We start from the raw sequence: 21,050 nt of genomic DNA, 5'->3' as shown, positions 1-21,050 counted from the left end.
ATTTACAATGTCTGGGTGGACAGCAAACACAGAAAATCTTTGAAAATATCCATGCCCAATATGCCCAAAAATATACTATATACAATATACTATTGTTAAACTGATAGCGATATATACTAATAATTATCACATACACTTATCCAAAAGATATTCCAATTTTGGGAAGTGGGAGCTCAGTGTTTAAGGCTCTGAGATACTGATTGGAAGGTTGAGGGGTTTAAGCCCTGATATTGCCAAACTGCCACTGTTGGGCCAACAAGCAAGGCCTTTAACCCCCTTTGCTCCAGTGGTGCTGCATCATGGCAGACCCTGCGCTCTGACCCCAGCTTCCTAACATCGCTGGGATATGTGAAAAAAAGAATTTCACTGTGCTGTAATGTACACGTGATAAAGGCTCTTCTCTTTTTTAGTAGAGCACACATGCTTAAAATGTGTAAATGAAAAGAATAATTTTGTATAAAAGACTTTAATAAGAGGATTTATTTGTTTAAAAATACTCAGATATATTTGTATTCCTTTTTATTCTCTGCTTATTCCTCATGCTCAGGCTAAGCTGTTCTTCTGCTCATGTCTAAATGACATTTTGTAAAAAGCTAAACATTTTTGTTTCAATAAGAGTGCAGTTTATTCATTTTAATCAATAATAGTTGAAACACTCAGCAGTAAATTTAAGCCCAGTCCTGGCTATTTCTCATATGAACAGAGTGTATGCAGCTGGGGACTGTGCTGTTGTTCTGTTTAAGAAGGTGTAGAGAAAATGCAGAGATGCTCACCAGTGTTAGAAACGCGCCGTCCTCGGTCCGACTCCTCTCTGTCCATCTGCTCACGCTCCTGCCTCTCCCTGTCGGCTCGCTCACGTTCCAGCCGCTCCATTTCAGCACGCTCGCTCTCCAGCTGCTCCTGCCGCTCCCGCTCCATCCTCTCCAGACGCTCCTGCTCCGCTCTCTCTCTCTCCATGCGCTCCCGCTCCTGGCGCTCCCGCTCCTGAAGCTCCCGCTCCAGCATCTCACGTTCTAGTCGCTCACGCGCCAGACGTTCCTGCTCCAGACGTTCCTGCTCCAGGCGTTCCCGCTCCAGGCGTTCTCGCTCCAGCTCCTTCTGCCGCTGCAGCTCCTGCAGCTGCCTGAAAACCCAAAGTGGAGAAGATTGCATTAAGCCAAACACGGCATAAAACTTAAAGCAGATGGATGCATGACCACTCATTACATAACAAGCTGATTATATAATAACAGGCAGCGTCCCCATATAATCAGCGCACCTACTCATTATCTGCACAGAGTATGGCGCTGTGTGTTTTGCAAGCAGCCTGTACCACTTGCTACAGTAAGAACTTTAAGATCAGACACACAGTGAAATGACTGGTTTCCAGCCTGGGTGATGGGGACCACATTACAACCTGCATGTAACATCAGTTGTGCTGCATGTTCTAAAGATTAATCACTGAGCTGTACATAACGACTACAGAGTAACAAGTACAAACGTGTGCCAAACACACACACACAAAGATAGTGATATTACAGCTAACTCTGTATAAGCTGAGCTTGGTTTACAGGATGGCTTACAGGATGGACTGTGACTGGGTTTAATATCAACCACAATTTAACAACAAAACACTCAAAATTCTCAGCTTTGAAAATATTATCTTAGGATATGGATCACCTTAAAGCTTAATGCTTTCATTAGTAAGGGTTTTTTTGGGGATTTTTTTTGCACATTTGGTCTTGTTTTAACACACGCAAGTCAATGCAATTAGATTTCAGAACGTTATAACGAGATACCAAAAGATTAGTTGGGTCTCATGTGGTTGCTCTCCAAAACTGACAAACGTCTTTGTGATATTATGGTTTACTCCATGGTAGTGCTTCTACAGAACCTTACACTTAAAGTCAAGAACTGATGTCAGGTGAGGAGTCCTGGGGTTTAAAAGTTTGTCGACATCACTTTTCTGGGAAGATGTTCCTCTAGATTTTGGAGCGTGTTTGTGGAGAGTTGTGGAAATTTGTGGAGATTCATACAGCCAAATTTGTGTTAGTAAAGTCAGGTACTGAAGGAGGTGACGTGATCAGTTCATGTTCAATAAGGTTGGAGTGCTATAGTAAGAGATCTTCACGCCAACCAATGTAAAGCAGATCTTCATTGACCTGGCTTTGTGCACTATTGGAACAGGTTTAGGTCTTCTAGTTCAAGCAAAGGAAACATTTTCATGCTACTGCATCACAAAACATCTGATACAGTGTGTCAAATAAATTACTTTATACGTGTATATTTGCTGAGAAGAATGAAAAAAGCAGCAGTGAATCAGCACATACACTAGAGAGCAGCACACTCATGTGAAACCCAGCAGGATGAATACTTTCCACTTCAGCATATTCAGTTATTATGTAGATAAAGGCAGCTTTGTCTTGGCCTCAGGCTAAAGGCCAATAAAAGAGCTCAGAAAAGCTGTGAGTCACATAAGACCATCTGTATGGTAAAATGATGAAGAGGGCCTGAGTTATGTCTGTCTGGTGTAGTACTGTGTGAAGCATGAGAAGGACTGTAAATAACACAGCAGCATAGATCTCAGCTGTAAGGTGGGGAGGAGGACTGAAGAGGACACCCTAGCTTTAATCCTAGGATTTATCACGATGCACCCCAATTTATATATGTATAATTCCTAAATAGATTTCTTTACTTTCTTTTAAAGCCGTGTCAGCAGATTATGTTCATAATTTCACAAAAACACAAAGTGTTATTTCATAAGTGACATCAGTAGTGATGATCTTGCTTGATTAAGTTCTCTTTAGTTTGCTTGACAAAATATGTCTACCTCAACACACACTGCATACTAACTACTAACGATTAGCAGCATTAGCTCAGAAGAATCTACACATTCTTACACTACAAAACCAAAAACAGATAGGTAGTTATGTATTTTGCTACCTAAAGTGAATTTCATAAAGGTCCTGGACATTAGGTTTTTATTTGCACACACAAAACTGGATGCAAAATAACTAGTTCAACATTCATCCATATAATTTAATTGAACAACTAGATGTACAGTACAGACCAAATGTTTGGACACACCTTCTCATTCAAAGAGTTTTCTTTATTTTCATGACTATGAAAATTGTAGATTCACACTAAAGGCATCAAAACTATGAATTAACACGTGGAATTATATACATAACAAAAAAGTGTGAAACAACTGAAAAATGTCATATTCTAGGTTCTTCAAAGTAGCCACCTTTTGCTTTGATTACTGCTTTGCACACTCTTGGCATTCTCTTGATGAGCTTCAAGAGGTAGTCACCTGAAATGGTCTTCCAACAGTCTTGAAGGAGTTCCCAGAGATGCTTAGCACTTGTTGGCCCTTTTGCCTTCACTCTGCGGTCCAGCTCACCCCTAAACCATCTCGATTGGGTTCAGGTCCGGTGACTGTGGAGGCCAGGTCATCTGGCGCAGCACCCCATCACTCTCCTTCTTGGTCAAATAGCCCTTTACACAGCCTGGAGGTGTGTTTGGGGTCATTGTCCTGTTGAAAAATAAATGATAGTCCAACTAAACGCAAACCGGATGGAATAGCATGCCACTGCAAGATGCTGTGGTAGCCATGCTGGTTCAGTATGCCTTCAATTTTGAATAAATCCCCAACAGTGTCACCAGCAAAGAACCCCCACACCATCACACCTCCTCCTCCATGCTTCACGGTGGGAACCAGGCATGTAGACTCCATACGTTCACCTTTTCTGCGTCGCACAAAGACACGGTGGTTGGAACCAAAGATCTCAAATTTGGACTCATCAGACCAAAGCACAGATTTCCACTGGTCTAATGTCCATTCCTTGTGTTCTTTAGCCCAAACAAGTCTCTTCTGCTTGTTGCCTTTCTTTAGCAGTGGTTTCCTAGCAGATATTCTACCATGAAGGCCTGATTCACACAGTCTCCTCTTAACAGTTGTTGTAGAGATGTGTCTACTGCTAGAACTCTGTGTGCCATTGACCTGGTCTCTAATCAGACCTGCTGTTAACCTGCGATTTCTGAGGCTGGTGACTCGGATGAACTTATCCTCCGCAGCAGAGGTGACTCTTAGTCTTTCTTTCCTGGGGCGGCCCGCATGTGAGCCAGTTTCTTTGTAGCACTTGATGGTTTTTGTGACTGCACTTGGGGACACTTTCAAAGTTTTCCAAATTTTTCGGACTAACTGACCTTCATTTCTTAAAGTAATGATGGCCACTCGTTTTTCTGTACTTAGCTGCTTTTTTCTTGCCATAATACAAATTCTAACAGTCTATTCAGTAGGACTATCAGCTGTGTATCCACCTGACTTCTGCACAACACAACTGATGGTCCCAACCCCATTTATAAGGCAAGAAATCACACTTATTAAACCTGACAGGGCACACCTGTGAAGTGAAAACCATTTCAGGTGACTACCTCTTGAAGCTCATCAAGAGAATGCCAAGAGTGTGCAAAGCAGTAATCAAAGCAAAAGGTGGCTACATTGAAGAACCTAGAATATGACATATTTTCAGTTGTTTCACACTTTTTTGTTATGTATATAATTCCACGTGTTAATTCATAGTTTTGATGCCTTCAGTGTGACTCTACAATTTTCATAGTCATGAAAATAATGAAAACTCTTTGAATGAGAAGGTGTGTCCAAACTTTTGGTCTATACTGTATAAGTCTTCAAATTTACAAAACAGAAAATTTTCCCATCACTTAAACTTGAGACCCAAACCTGTTCCAACATGACAATGTGTCCATGCACAAAGCTGACATGCTTTACATGGGTTGAAGTGGAAGATCTTGTGGCCTGCTATAGAGCTCCCAACCCTTTTGAACAACTTTGAGATGAATGCTGACTGCACCCCAGGAGTCCCTACATTAGTAAATGATTTACTAACCCCTTGCGACTAAATGAGCACAAATATCCATAAGCACATTTCAAAATAAAGTGGCACAATTTATAAACAATTGAACAATTCTGAACTCAACAATTCTTCACTGCTCAACAGTTGAAGGAGTTTTTGTCCTGTCACACCTTTTCCACAAAATAACTAAGGCATTTAAAAGAGAGGCAGAAAACACACTGATCAAAATGAGAGAACAACAATGACTGTAGCGTGGAAAAAGATTACAACAAAATTTTCTGAAGGTTACAACAGTCAGCAATTATAGGATTTATAGGAAATAGAACGTGTACAGGCCTCTGCTCTGAATTACTTCAGCACATCTGCGGCCACAGGACAGCACTGGTCTCTCACACTGTTCTGGTGTTATTTTGGTCCACTCTTCTTCCAGTCTCCTCCACAGTTCGGTGACTGTAGTGGGTTTCTTGGCCATAACTTTGTCGCCAAGGATTTTCCAGAGGTTCTCTATTGGGTTGAGATCAGGACTCTGGGCAGGCCATGTCATTATTTCAATGTTTTCTGTTTCAAGGAACTGCTTTACTCGTTTTGCTGTGTGACATGGAGTGTTGTCCTGCATGAACACTGTGGGCTGATTGGGTGATGAATGCAGGGAAGGAACCATATGTTGTTGAAGAAGGTTCTGATAAACATTTGCATTCACTCTGCCATGTAGCTGTATAAGAGGCTACAGAAAACATGCCCCAAACCATGACACTCCCTCCTCCACTTTTCACTGACTTCTTTACACACTTTGGGTTCAGTCTTTTTCCAGTTTGTCGCCGAACATAATGTTTCCCATCGGACCCAAATAAATTAAACTTGCTTTCATCACTGAAGTGAACTTTGACCAGTTGTCCTCTGTCCACACTCCATTCTTTCTGCTAATGAGAGGTTTGGTCACTGCAGAGTTGGCTTTCAGTCCAAATGCTCTTAAACATCGAGACACTGTATGACGAAACAGATCCTTACCCTGTTCAGTGATGAACTGGTGAGCAATTCCAGCTGCAGTGTGAAAAGGATTGCCCATTGAGATCCTCCTCAGTATTCTGTCCTCTCTTGTATTTGTCTTCCGTGGACGACCAGCCTTCTTGGCGGACTTGAATGAGTTTGTGATATTCTAAAGATTCAATATTCTTGAAATCACAGATTTGGAACGACCAACTTGTCTTGCTATGGCTGATAGGGTCATCCCTTTGGCCTTCATTTGGACAACCTGCTGCCGGAGGCTTTCAGTCACTTTAGAACGGCCCACCATCTTCTTAGACAGTGGATGCTTAATAACTTTCTTCTGCTCAACTCAGATAAGACGGAAGTACTTTTACTAGGACCACATGCAGCTAGAAGTAAACTTTCAGATTACGTAGCATCTCTGGATGGTGTTTCTGTTTCAGCATGTACGGCTGTCAAAGACCTTGGTGTGATTTTTGACCCTAATCTTTACTTTGAGTCTCACGTGAATAATATCAGCAGGATCGCCTTCTTTCACCTTAGAAATATATATATATATATATATATATATATATATATATATATATATATATATATATATCTCACATAACACATCTGATGTTCAGGTGTCCACAAACTTTTGCATAAGTCATTTAGATTTTGACTAAGAGGCCTGTTTTATTATTATTAAATTAAATGTACCTTAATCTATTGCCCTATAAATTGCCCTAAATGAATCTTTCAGAAAGACAAAAAAGTGAATGATCTCATATCTGTGGGATCGTACACTCATCCAACAGCTCCTTTCCCAGGTGATAGTCACCAACATGCCTCCACATGCTCAAAAAAAACCTTCATCATAGTCTCCTAAAGGAGGCTGACTCACATTGCCTCAGGCTGTAACAGTCAGCAATACACCTGCTGTAGAACATTAGCTCCTTCCTCTGTCTCATCTTCCTCCAGATAGATCCTGCTTTAATTAGCTAATCAGAAACCCAGACATTCCCCAGCTCCACCTACTACAACTAGCCACTATGACATCAAGGATCACAGATGATCTCTCTATTGTTATATACGCCCTTCATTCAAATGATTTGGTGATTAATGATATGAAGTGCAACCCTGACATTAATCTGGAACAGACAGAATGTTTTACTCCTCCAATCGTCTGTAACAGGATTCCCATCGACCCAGTCAGCTGCCCCAGTTCTCCACATTCACAACAGGTTTTTTTGGCTGTCCCTGTATCTAAGGCTTCCCCAGGACCTCCCTATGCTTTTTGTGCTCTAAAATAACACACACCGCACTGAGAAGAAAGGAATAATACAGCCGAGAATGTGCTTCAGAGCTTCACATGGACCACAGTACAGCAAAATAGACAAGATACTTCATCCCATATTACAGCCTGCTTGTTACAGAAATGAGAGCCACCTTACAGGAAATAAGACACTTGTGTCATGTGAAGCTTTATATGAAAGCACTTAAATTAAGGCAGGGTTTTCACAACAACTGACTGTGTTTGAATTCAAATGTATCGTTTTATCCTGATTTATTGAAATCATCACAGACAAAACGACAACACAAGTATAGAAAGTAACAAAAATAAACAAACGTGTTTTTTTTTAATTAAATATATTAAAGATTTTCTACCAGATATTCAATTTCGATTTCACAATTCAATCCTACATGGCATTTGCACTGACGGTTTATGCTGTGATCGTGTTCCACGGTACACTTATTCGAGTCCTCGGTCTCCATAGGTCCGAATGTAAAAAAAAAAAAAAATGAAATAAAAAGTTTCTAACAAAGAAGAATTACTGAGCCTAAATACACTATGCTGAGACACACTGCTTAACACATGAGATCAGAACATTTCTACGAGCACAAACACCTGAGCAGGAAAGTGGGTAGGTGGGAGGTGTTACAGGGCATCGGGACAAGCACTTAAATACCTTTGTCTCATGATGGTAACATTATTAGAACATGCTGTCCTGGTGTAAACCTGGGAATTGCACTGCATTCAGCCTGCTCTGGATTCGCAAAAGCAGCAGAACAGTCCAATCACACTCACCCATCACCTCCTACCCAGAGATATTCATAAACAGCACACAGATACAGTATCCTAAACACTTATACAAAAAAAAACAGATAATCAGGAATGTTCTTCCTTTTCAGATCTGCTTTCTATCCTTACACTCCCTGCCATCTATCATCATGCATCATCATGCAGCAAGTGACCGTAGTCTGAGTTAGAGAAATAAAAATATATGCAAACACAACGTAAGCAGTTCAATGCTTGATCCACTGGATACAGTTATAGTCAGCTTCTAGACGGCACATCAGGTATATAAAATCTTTATTTTCTGAAATCTAATAAAGGGAACAAACTCCACTCTGGTATGAAGGCAAAACAGACGAGGCAACACTGGCACATGCTGAGTGCTGATTTAGGGCCCATTTGGTCTGTGCCTCATTTCTCTTGGCATTAAAGACCCGGGGGTTTGGGTCGCTGTGGAAGCCTGCCAGGATCACCCATATGGAGCCTTCTTGACTTTTCTGCCTGGTGGATTTCACTTTCCATTTAACAAAAACTGGAGATTTTATTATTCTCCCTCTGCAGTCAGTGATCATGGGTACAGTCACTGGTGTTTGTGTACTTGCTTTCTCTGCTGCCCTGTGAAAACATGAAGCGTCTCAATGGAAGAACGTCTTCCACGCACCTTGTACGGTTGCCAGTTGACCTGTGACAGGGCAGGAGTCAGTGGGCTAGTAAATGAGTGGCAATAGCTAAATCTACACCAAAGAGTAAACTGACAACAAAATCTGTGCCATAAAACCTCATGCAGTGAAGTACATGAAGCATGCAGAATTACTTCCAAACTCAGCACCAGTGCGTTTTGGGGCCCTGTTCCATTAGCAATGTCTGTGCAATCTCGAAAATGAGCTCCAGCAAACCCACCTGGCAGATGTGCTGAAGGCAAACATAACAGGAAACCGGTATATCAGCATACAACCAGCTATTTTTACCCTACCATTAAAGCTCCTCATGTCTTTTTAAACACACTATTACACTATTTTTGGTGCAATGAAAAAGGAAAAAAAACAAACTCCATTAACTCTCTCTCTCTCTCTCTCTCTCAGCTTAGCCTGTCCTGTCCTGTAGAGAAAGGGATGGATTTTGGGGAACAGAAAAGCCTGAGAGCAGAGCCAGACAGAATGAACAGGAAGAACACACAATCTAAGCATCATACTGGACTCCAAATATTCCAGAAGTTTCATATGGTATGAGAAGCTTTAGGATGCTTTGATACTCGTGTTTATGATACTTATATATACTGCGTGTTTGAGTTTGTGATGCTGATGCGAGTCACCCAAGGATGCTTTGATAGTAATTTAGCAAGTATAGATGACTCAGATAGGAGTCTACAAGAGGTCCAGCTTCAGTGTCACAGACAAAAGCTAGAGACCAGACACACTTTTATTGTTTAATGAGCGTAAACAGGTGAGAATGAAAGACTTACATTTTGGGCTAAGCTATTGAGAGGTTAAGGAATGTCCAGTAATATACAATAAATTACCGTATTTTTCGGACTATAAGCCACTACTTTTTTCCCACGTTTTGGACCCCGCGGCTTAAACAACGAAGCGGCTTATTTATAGATTTTTCCTGGGTTTTTCCCGGTTTCACAAACTTCAAGCCAAAAAACTGAGCGAAATAACATTAGACCAATGAAATTTTAGAACGGAAACGAAAAATACGCACCTCACCTGTGTTCTGAGCTGCACGGCATCGGGAGAAAAAAACTTCCACCGGTGGTGATTTTTAAACGCACGACGATGCCAAAAGATAAACTCTCAAAGAAATTGTTGTGAAAGGAAGGAGGAAGACAGTGAATAATGACTTTCTTGGTAGGCTACTGTTTAGATACAAGCCGTTGTAACACGTTGAGTCTGGGTCATGGGAGAGCTCGCTAACTCCAGTTGCAACAGAAATCATATAAGCACAGACAGATTTCCAAAACTCTTTTTACCAAAAATTTTTCTTGGCAACAGCGTTACAGGTTAGTCAAAGAAACTTAGAAATGAGCATCAGAAAATAATAAGGACATATTCCTCGGCCTTGCACACATGCAGTAATACCGGTAAAATGCAGCAGCAGGCATTTCCAAAATACCGCTCTGCTCTTAAAGGAGCCACAACATATTTCACCCATTACACCGTGTTACAGACACTGTCTTTCGTTAAAGCCTGTGTAAAGTTGATTAGTTTCAGTGTAGACAGGTGCGGCTTATTTATGTTCAAAAAAAATATTTGTTAAATTCAGTGGGTGCGGCTTATATATGGGTGCACTTTATAGTCCGGAAATTACGGTAGAAGAAAATGGCGATAAAGTGTGAAGAAATACCATGTTAGCTAGTCTCCAGTCATAGCCTTGCATTGTTTACACAGATGGTTAGCTTGGGGTAACAGTTTCGATGAATGATTGTCGAACAAACTCTAAATCACAGTAGAGTAAAAAAAATTACTTTATGAAAACACTGAGCAACTCATTAAAGCATCTACCAATATGAGTGAAGACAGTAGAGCAAACCTCCTGATTTGTGGAATGCTTGTTGCATCACATGCTGATGAAAGCAGCCAACACAAACAACATTCACAAGAAACCTGTCTGACAAGCATTGAAATCCTGTTATACTGGGCGGGTTAGCTAGTTATAGGTGTTACAGGAGAGTTCACCTCAGGTGTATGATGAATCTTCTCTCCTGTGCAGTAACTAATGAAGCCTACAGCATTGTATTCACAACAAATTAATAAGTAACTGTGACCTATCCTAAAATTGCAGATGCACAAAAACACTCTGATTCATGACGCATGCAAAGCTAGGACACCTCTACTCCCAGCAACCTTATGCACTATTTAAAGAGTGCTTTTATTTTTGGCTTAATGACAGTGCACTTACTGTTTACTTTCAGTGCTTTTCTTTTTATCAGGTGTTACTAATGATTCGTATCAGCATAAGACATTTTACTCTGTGAAGTAAGTGAACACTGATGCGCACAATAGAGGTATACGGAGCCATGTCAAGCCTTGTATAATTGTGACGGGTTCCACATTGCATAAATATTGTGTACTGAAAACTAGGTCACAATGTTGTTCATGTCACTAAGCCGAAACTCCTAAATCATCCTGTAGCTCTGTAGTTCCAGTTGTACAACACGAATAGTCAGAATGTAAACATTTCATTTTCTTGTGTGTTTTTTCTGCAAAGAAATGCAAAGTCATTCCAACATGCAGGCTGGCTGTAGAGGAACTGTGAGAATACAGTTTGGCTGCAGGGGCTCGGGCCATGAGTCACTTCACAGTCTTGATATCTGAGGAGTGTAAAAACTCTCTCCAATCTCTTCAGAGTCTCGGTTCTAAAAAATAAACGTGACTGAGAAACAGATGAGATCCAGACAGGGTACAAGGCAAGCTGTAGATAAACCAATTGGTACTGGGCCAAGATTTTGCACTATGCAATTCATTATTGTCTGCAATACCATACTGCATTCATGCAAACTCCAAAACAACTTTTGGAACCAAAAGGGTCAAAGTCAGTATTCACATTACAGTGTCCAACCTGAAAAGGTCAATATACAGTGGAACCCCGTTGTACGAGCATAATTCATTCTTGAAAATTGCTCGTGTGTCCATTTGCTCGTATGTTCGAACTGATTTTTCCTATAGGAATGAATGTAAAAGTGATTTAATCCGTTCCGAGATCTCATTCGATCGCTTATTTCTGCACTTAAAAAGTATTTGTAGCCTATTTTTAAAAACAAATACACCGCAAATGACCGTAATATAAACACAATTTAACACTTACTCATGTGGTAGTGGTTGATTGCGGGTGTGAGACGCGCACCACGCTCGTAAACTCCTCGGTTTCCATGGTAATTCTATTCACTTTCGTTTTCACAGCACCATCACTGATTTTCTTGGGAGACATTTTTCAAGATTTCTAGTGAAATAAAAATATAAAACTAAAAAAAGTTACTGTGGGAGAGCGTATGAATACGGGTATAAAGAACGCCACAACAGTTCAGGTGCAAAGGCTTCACATCCACTTTTATTTGTTTTTTTTGTGTCGGTCTGCTTAGTGCCCCACGCAGCACGTCTCTGGCGCGCGCGCGCACGCACGCACACACACACACACACACACACACACACACACACACACGCTCTCCTCCTTAAATGCACCCTCCGATCACTTGGAAAGAGAGAACAATCATTAGGTCACATTAACTTCGGGGAACCGGCAGCGTGAGTTTGCTCGTGCCTTCGAAATTTGCTCGTGAAACAGGGTAAAATTTTGCGAGCGAGGTTGCTCGTATCTCCGTTTGCTCGTACAATAGGTTGCTTGTACAACGGGGTTCCACTGTATATGCATAAATCCACAAATACTGGCAATGACCTTCAAGAACATTTTAGAAATGGAGCTGACATTCCATGACAAGCCGTCATCTAATTATGGTCCTCTGACGAGTCGTTACTGCCGAGTGCTCAGGGCCGGCAGCTTGACTCGGCCGTGCGCTTATAGTAAGCGAGGCCACTGACGGCCATTTATAAACATGTGCGAGCAACCTGCTCTGCATTCCTTCACAGCGGTCTCCAATGGCCAGCATTGTATGGGGTTTGCATCACGGAATGACCTCAGGCTCGAAGCATTTAAACTGTTCCATTGACTGCAATAGCTAAATATGGCAGTAGGCTCGGAGTGCGACTGAACACCAGGCTCCATTACACATGCTCAAAGACATTCCATCAGAGAACGTGAGCCTGACACTTTTTAATAGAGTCTTTGCTGATTCTGTGGGGGATCCTTATATGGCACATTTACACAATCCGTCAAGGCTGATGTGCACAACCTGTTACTAAGGTTTGCAAAAAGACTTTCTTTGCTTCTGTAACACGGCACTCACTTACTTCCTGTTCACAGCTGCAGGGACCCTGGAGAACCTGCTTAGAATGTGGTTATAGAGGTATAATAATGGAATAAGGGGAAAAAAAAAATCCAACATATGAGCCACTGAGCTACCACATCCACCTTATATTAAACCCACTCATCTTTTTCAAGTGATCAAAATACTGGAACATGTGACTAACCGGTGTTTCCTGTTACACAGGTGAGTCATGTTAGATTGTTTATTCATAGTTTTAACCTCTGGGTTTTGCCTAAAAAGATAAACCAACATGAAGACCAGATAGAGGTCTATGGGAGAAAAGAAGGCAATGTTAAAACTAAGAAAAAAGGGAAAATCAAAGTGTCTGCATACAATTTAGAATGTGCTGAAAAATAAACCCAGCATAACAACAACAAGTAAAGGTACCACAATCCATCACAGACTCAGACTAGTAATGTAGAGGCCTTATTACCAAATGTAACTGTATCACCAGTAACAATCAAAAGTCATGATAAGAAAAAGTGGAAGATTTTGGAATAGACAATCAACCCAAATGAGCAGCATTTCAGTTCATGAAAAGCAAAACCTGACCTGATGGAGATACTCGGACTCCATACTATACTCGCAATTTCATACTTGTCAAAGTGCCTCAGAATCTTACACTTGCCCGTTCTTTTCAAACCTAATCTATCCCAAATCCTGACAGGTACCATGGTACAAGATAATCAACTTTATTCACATGATCTTTCAGTGTTTAAGGTATTTGTTTTTATACAGTGAGGAAAATAAGTATTTGAACACCCTGCTATTTTGCAAGTTCTCCCACTTAGAAATCATGGAGGGGTCTGAAATTGTCATCGTAGGTGCATGTCCACTGTGAGAGACATAATCTAAAAAAAAAAAATCCAGAAATCACAATGTATGATTTTTAACCATTTATTTGTATGATACAGCTGCAAATAAATATTTGAACACCTGAGAAAGTCAATGTTAATATTTGGTACTGTAGCCTTTGTTTGCAATTACAGAGGTCAAAGGTTTCGTGTAGTTTTTCACCAGGTTTGCACACACTGCAGGAGGGATTTTGGCCCACTCCTCCACACAGATCTTCTCTAGATCAGTCGAGTTTCTGGCCTGTCGCTGAGAAACACGGAGTTTGAGCTCCCTCCAAAGATTCTCTATTGGGTTTAGGTCTGGAGACTGGCTAGGCCACGAAAGAACCGTGATATGCTTCTTACAGAGCCACTTCTTGGTTATCCTGGCTGTGTGCTTCGGGTCATTGTCATGTTGGAAGACCCAGCCTCGACCCATCTTTAATGCTCTAACTGAGGGAAGGAGGTTGTTCCCCAAAATCTTGCAATACATGGCCCCGGTCATCCTCTCCTTAATACAGTGCAGTCGCCCTGTCCTATGTGCAGTAAAACACCCCCAAAGCATGATGCTACCACCCCCATGCTTCACAGTAGGGATGGTGTTCTTGGGATGGTACTCATCATTCTTCTTCCTCCAAACACGTTTAGTGGAATTATGACCCAAAAGTTCTATTTTGGTCTCATCTGACCACATGACTTTCTCCCATGACTCCTCTGGATCATCCAAATGGTCATCGGCAAACTTAAGACGTGCCTGGACATGTGCTGGTTTAAGCAGGGGAACCTTCCGTGCCGTGCATGATTTCAAACCATGACGTCTTAGTGTATTACCAACAGTAACCTTGGAAACGGTGGTCCCAGCTCTTTTCAGGTCATTGACCAGCTCCTCCCGTGTAGTTCTGGGCTGATTTCTCACCTTCCTTAGGATCATTGAGATCCCACGAGGTGAGAACTTGCATGGAGCCCCAGTCCGAGGGAGATTGACAGTCATGTTTAGCTTCTTCCATTTTCTAATGATTGCTCCAACAGTGGACCTTTTTTCACCAAGCTGCTTGGCAATTTCCCCGTAGCCCTTTCCAGCCTTGTGGAGGTGTACAATTTTGTTTCTAGTGTCTTTGGACAGCTCTTTGGTCTTGGCCATGTTAGAAGTTGGATTCTTACTGATTGTATGGGGTGGACAGGTGTCTTTATGCAGCTAACGACCTCAAACAGGTGGATCTAATTTAGGATAATAAATGTAGTGGAGGTGGACATTTTAAAGGCAGACTAACAGGTCTTTGAGGGTCAGAATTATAGCTGATAGACAGGTGTTTAAATACTTATTTGCAGCTGTATCATACAAATAAATAGTTTAAAAGTCATATATTGTGATTTATGGATTTATTTTTTTTAGATTATGTCTCTCACAGTGGACATGCACCTACGATGACAATTTCAGACCCCTCCATGATTTCTACGTGGGAGAACTTGCAAAATAGCAGGGTGTTCAAATACTTATTTTCCTCACTATATATTGGTTCAGGGTGCACTGCCTTGTACGTGTCCTTATCAACATTCAAGGTGAACCCATGCTCATGCAACTTCTAGACCAATGGTAAAATTTGGGTGTTTAATGGAATCTGAAGAGGACTTCAGATAATAAATGTTATTATATTTCCATTGAACTTGGAAATTGGATTTGTTGACCACTCGGTGCTGCGAACAATCTAAAGATCTATACTGTGGGTTAATCCCAAAAACCATAAACATGGATCTGGACTTTAATGAATAGAAGTAACTAATAAACTAATAAAAACTGCTACAGTGGCTTAAGGTTTCTTCCTTAAACCATCTTAGGGAGTCACCACTGGCTCGCTCATTAAAGAGAAACTTATAGGGACTCATTTCTGGTGCTCCAATTTACAATTGCTTATGCTTTGGGACAATTTGAAAAGTGCTATTCAATCTAAACTGAATTGAAATGAGAAGCTGTTGGCTACAAAAAATAGTACTGCTGAATGTGAGCCAAAGTCTATGAATTTCTCTGTCACATGCAACACTTATAAGTGAATCAGTTCAGGTGGTTTGGGTTCTAGCCATCGCTGTTCTCCAGCGGTGCTTCCCACGCTCAGTTCTATGCTACAAGTCAGAGTTTGCACAGTACTCCAGAAAGAGCATGATTTCAAGATTAAATCCAATTCAGAATTTTATCCCCTGTATTGCAAAATTGCAACATATAAAAATAAAGTGACAACCAGAAATGTTTTCAGGGATTTAAAGGGTGAAAATGTCCAACATCCAGCATGCTAGTGTGGCACCTTGCTAAATGTATATATTGTTTATTTTGTGTTCTGTTAACAGATATACTGTATATTCTGATCCAGAGAGCAGTATGGTAACGGATCGGATTATAGAGGGGGTGGGAAAAAACCACACACAGAGATGGCTGTGAGAGAGCTGTAAGTTTTGTATGATCGATTACATTACTGGTTATCAAAGTTAAGAGCGAGGGATTATTTGTTTCAGGGTTTTTTCTTTTGTCAGTGTGTAACTTTGATAAAACGGGAGTGTGAGCATTTTATTTGGAGCTGGTTAAATCGGCCACGGAAATTCTACTGAAGTGGAGCTAACGCCAAAGCCATGTGCGAACTGCTACCCTATAGCCATGTGCGAAATGCTACTACATAGCTAGAAACCCACTTTGCCACCGAGTTTCTGAGTGGGTATGGACATTATAAACTAAAATGAAATTGACATTTTTGGACAAGAAATAGTTAAGCTCATTCGATTTTGTGAACTTTTGGCTAGTGTGCATCGGATGCTGCTGTAGCTGTTGCTACTGTATGTGTGCTCAGGATTCGCGCTGTAGGCCGTGAGGTGTCTGTCTTTTGCACGTGGACAAGACGGAGCTTCAGGTAGGGTTTCTTCATTGCGTATTTCACCATGGGACAGAACGGTTTGGATAGATGGTTACTATAATCTTTCTGTTACCAAGGAACCGTGAGTACAGACAATATTCTTTGGAAAAATTTCAACTGAGCTCCAACAAGCACGCCAACGTTGTAGTACCAGAAAACTGAAACTTATAAGTAGGAATAAACCCCGGGGTATTGTTCAGTCATTTCATGCGAATTACGATGACATGTTGAGAATGTAACTCATCTAGTTCTAAAAAAATAATACAAATTGTTTAACATTCAATATTTGTGGTCTGATATTTAAGAGTGTGTGATTTGGTGTGTTTTCTTTTATTTACTTTGTTTCCCAAATAAGGGTTATGGTGTTTAAGTACATGTGCATGGGAGTATTATGCTCACAAGAAAAAAACAAATGAACACAGTATAGTTATATTCAAGCTAACCAGGCCTCTCCGCACTCTAGCTAAAGTTGCATGTCCGAAGTTTAGTTCAGTTTTGTGTATGCATCCTAATTATAAATTTTAGTAACCTCTCATCAATTAATTTCCCCATGCACATGATAAATCCCGAAAAAGTATAATTGAGGAAGAGGGTTACACTAGTATGCACTCTCTTGTATAATTAAGAAGTTGGACACTAAGGAAGGAGAAAAGAATTTCTCTCTGAGCTGGGAAGGATGTTCTGTAAGTTAGAGCAATAAAGAATGGAGACGGAAATGTTTTGACTAGTGAGGAGAGTGTGTTGAGTGTGTTCCATCTTGGAGGGAGTATTTTGAGCAGCTGATGAAGGAGGGAAATGAGGGAGAAAGAAGGTTGGATGATGTGGAGATGGGGAAGCAGGAAGTGGATAGGATTAGTAAGGAGGAAGTGAGAGCAGCGATTAAGAGGATGAAGAGTGGAAAGTCGGTAGGACCAGATGACATACCGGTAGAAGCATGGAGATGTTTAGGAGAGATGGCAGTGGAGTTTTTAACCAGATTGTTTAACAAGATTCTGAAATGTGATGCCTGAGGAATGGAGAAGGAGTGTGCTGGTACCGATCTTTAAGCATAAGGGAGATGTGCAGACCTGCAGTAACTACAGGGGAATAAAGTTAATCAGTCACACCATGAAGTTATGGGAAAGAGTAGTGGAAGCCAGGCTGAGAGAAGAGGTGACCATCTGTGAGCAGCAGTATGGTTTTATGCTGAGGAAGAGCACTACAGACGCCTTATTTGCTTTGAGAATGTTGATGGAGAAGTATAAAAAGGTCAGAAGGGTTGTATTGTGTGTTTGTTAGAGAAAGCGTACCGAGAGAGAAGTTGTGGTATTCTATGAGGAAGTCAGGTGTGTCAGAGAAGTATGTGAGGGTGGTGCAGGACATGTATGAGGACAGTGTGACAGCAGTTAAATGTGCAGTAGGAACAACAGACTGGTTTAAGGTGGCGGTTGGACTGCATCAAGGATCGGCTCTAAAACCTTTTCTGTTTGCAGTGGTGATGGACAGGTTGACAGACCAGGTCAGACAGGAGTCTCTGTGGACTATGATGTTTGCGGATGATATTGACATTTGTGGTGATAGTAGTGAGCAGGTTGAGAAGAGCCTGGAGAGGTGGAGATACATGCTGGAGAGAAGGGGAATGAAAGTCAGTAGGAGTAAGACAAAGTACATGTGTGTGAATAAGAGGGAGGGCAGTGGAGTGGTGCAGTTGCAGGGAGAAGAGGTGAAGGAGTTCAGGTACCTGGGGTCAACAGTGCAGAGTAATGGAGAGTGTGTTAGAGAAGTAAAGAAAAGAGTGCAGGCAGGGTGGAGAAGAGTGGCAGGAGTGATTTGTGATAGAAGGGTATCTGCAAGAGTGAAAGGGAAAGTTTATAGGACTGTGGTGAGACCTGAGATGTTGTATGGTTTAGAGACAGTGGCATTGAGTAAAAGACAGGAGGTGGAGCTGGAGGTAGCAGAGCTGAAGACGTTGAGGTTTTCGTTAGGAGTGACGACGATGGACAGGATTAGAAATTAGTTTATTAGGAGGGACAGTGCATGTAGGATGTTTTGTAGACAAGGTGAGGGAGGCGAGGTTGAGATGGTTTGGACATGTGCAGAGGAGGGACATGGGGTATATCGGTAGGAGAATGCTGAGGATGGAGCCACCAGGAAGGAGGAAAAGAGGAAGGCCAAGAAGGAGGTTCATGGATGTGGTAAAGGAAGATATGCAGGTAGTTGGTGTGACAGAGGCAGATGTAGAGGACAGGGGGTTGTGGAGATAGATGATGCGACCCCTAATGGGAGAAGCCGAAAAAAGAAGAAGAAAAAGAAGAAACGTATAGTCATTCTAAATACTGATGTTTCTTGCTATTTTTGAAACATCTGACTGAAAGGTCCATGGGCTATAAAGAGTTTATATAGTAACATCAATCAAGAGCAAAGGAAATCCAAGGCAATGGGTACACAATGATCCTGTGTAAGCCTGGCTTGTTTTTGTCTGCAAACCTTTATACTTAACCCACATCATACATGCCCACTTCATGTGATTTATGAACCACCAACCTCTTAATAAAATAATGATGTTTTGAAATGTTTGATAATGATGCCTCATTTTATTTTTTGAACAACCACTTGGACTAGTACTTGTGCAACTCAGGCTATACTCGTCAAAAACAAAATAAATAAAAAACACTTTGACACTCACCGTCTCTGCGTTTCCAGCTCCTCTGGTGAGGGGCCATTCTGCACCTGAGGGGTCTGTCTTGGCAATGTGGGGCCTGTAAAGAGGGACAAGGGGAGAAGAAGAAAAAACCTTAATTGATCCCCATGTTAAAAAACTAGAACACTGAATTGATTATTTACACAGAGCATACAAAAGTTATAGATTTCTGAGAGCAACATTTCACCGCTGCTTTAGGGGAATGGAGTGGGTCAGCTTTTCTACCTGGGCTTGTTTAGGCCTTACAGAAGGGCCATAGTATGATCCACACTGAAAGAGCAGACAGACACTAAGCATCACAGAACGTGTAACTATTCCAAAGCCTGGCTTTCTCACAGCGAGGTAGAATCAATGCAGTATTGAGCAGATGTGTCTGAATCCAATGCTTCACTGGGAACGTGATAATTCTTGAATGCTTCATTTCTACACTACCCATAAATGATCCATAACATGAACAATCAACATCTAAATAGATAAAGAAGAATAGACTGTGTTTGAATGTCCAAGACAAAGTCCAGACCTCAACCCCAGTGAGATGCTGGGAAAGGATCTTCACAAATCTGTGTATTTCCTAAACACTAATGAACTGAAGCAATTATACAAAGAAAAGACGATTTTATTTTCCCCAACCTGGTTTCTGAATGTTGGTTATAGGATGAAAAAATTACTACATATTTAAATCTGTTGTGTGGTTTTGTTGTCATATTAGGTTTGTTTATAGAAGTTGTACACAAACGCATACTTCCTTTTTCAGGTGACTGTACAATCGCTTACTCATTCATTTAACACCAGGTTTGTGTTTTCCTTGTGCAGATGCGTCTTTTGGTATCTTTGTGCACACGGCAGAAATTCGTTTACTATTCTGCATTGTTGCAATTTTGACCAATGAGTTTTGAGAATTTATTAGGAAGCCAAATCCCCATATGCTCATTAAAAACTTGGTCACTAATATGAAGCACTGCATGAAATGTGGTAAAAGCCAGCAGTGTGGACTGGACCAAAGCAGCACTGAGACACTGTGCACATTTACTGTAACAATGGCCTAAAAAAACAGCACAGAGACTTGCTAGCTGCGAGACGATGCATTAATGACTAATCCCTAATGCAAATTCTTTAATTTCCCTCTGGGATGAAAGAAGTGAACTGTATCTCTAAAACAATGAAATTAAAGGTAATAATCTGCATTTTAACTTGGGGAAAAATGTGAATGGAATGGCCAATATGGACTATTGCTTTAAAAAAATACATCAAACCTCTGAATGCTGGATGAACAGTTTCTTCAAAACCAAGGCACCAAAAGAATATTATGTCACACTGTATAGATCTTTGGTCAGATTCAATCCAGGCATGGCTTCTTTGTTTTTATTAATTGCTCTCTGTAACACAGTTCCTATCCATAAACTCTCAATCATTTGATCATATTAGCAAATTCCACCCAGGAAAAACAAAAAGAGCACCACAGTAACAATGTCACTTGCTTCCCACTAATTACAACTGAGGCCAGTTCCTAATGAGTCAGCAGAAGGCCAATCAATCTCTCCCAATGCATGCCGTGGACTAATAATAATAATAAAAACATGGCTTTATGAGGTTGTAATGTGGCCTTAAACTGCCAGACTGCTGTGCTTTCATACTGACCTGCTCATCTACACAGCACTCGGCGCATGGACCACATCCAAAAGCACTCAGAATCAACTCTGATGGGAACTTCTACTTCAACTCTTTTACAGCAATGTGGTAATCTACTGCTAATTGACTCCACAAGCATCAAATTACAACCTTGATACCTTGTGCCTATGAATCTTTAAATACTG

The 21,050-nt window shown here is 41.0% G+C and overlaps 1 protein-coding gene across 1 annotated transcript in view; it reads right to left on the bottom strand.

Annotated features, from left to right (window-relative positions):
* The window catches only part of enah (ENAH actin regulator), a 53,985-nt gene that overhangs the window by 14,790 nt on the left and 18,145 nt on the right, over positions 1 to 21,050 (bottom strand). Inside the window, 2 exon segments of the mRNA XM_046836182.1 lie at positions 774 to 1,123; positions 19,222 to 19,294. Of these exon segments, the coding sequence (XP_046692138.1) occupies positions 774 to 1,123; positions 19,222 to 19,294 (423 nt within the window).

The sequence above is a fragment of the Silurus meridionalis genome, chromosome 23 (genome assembly GCF_014805685.1).
Source record: "Silurus meridionalis isolate SWU-2019-XX chromosome 23, ASM1480568v1, whole genome shotgun sequence".
Lineage (NCBI taxonomy): Eukaryota > Metazoa > Chordata > Actinopteri > Siluriformes > Siluridae > Silurus > Silurus meridionalis.
This window is presented reverse-complemented; position numbering and strand designations above follow the sequence as displayed.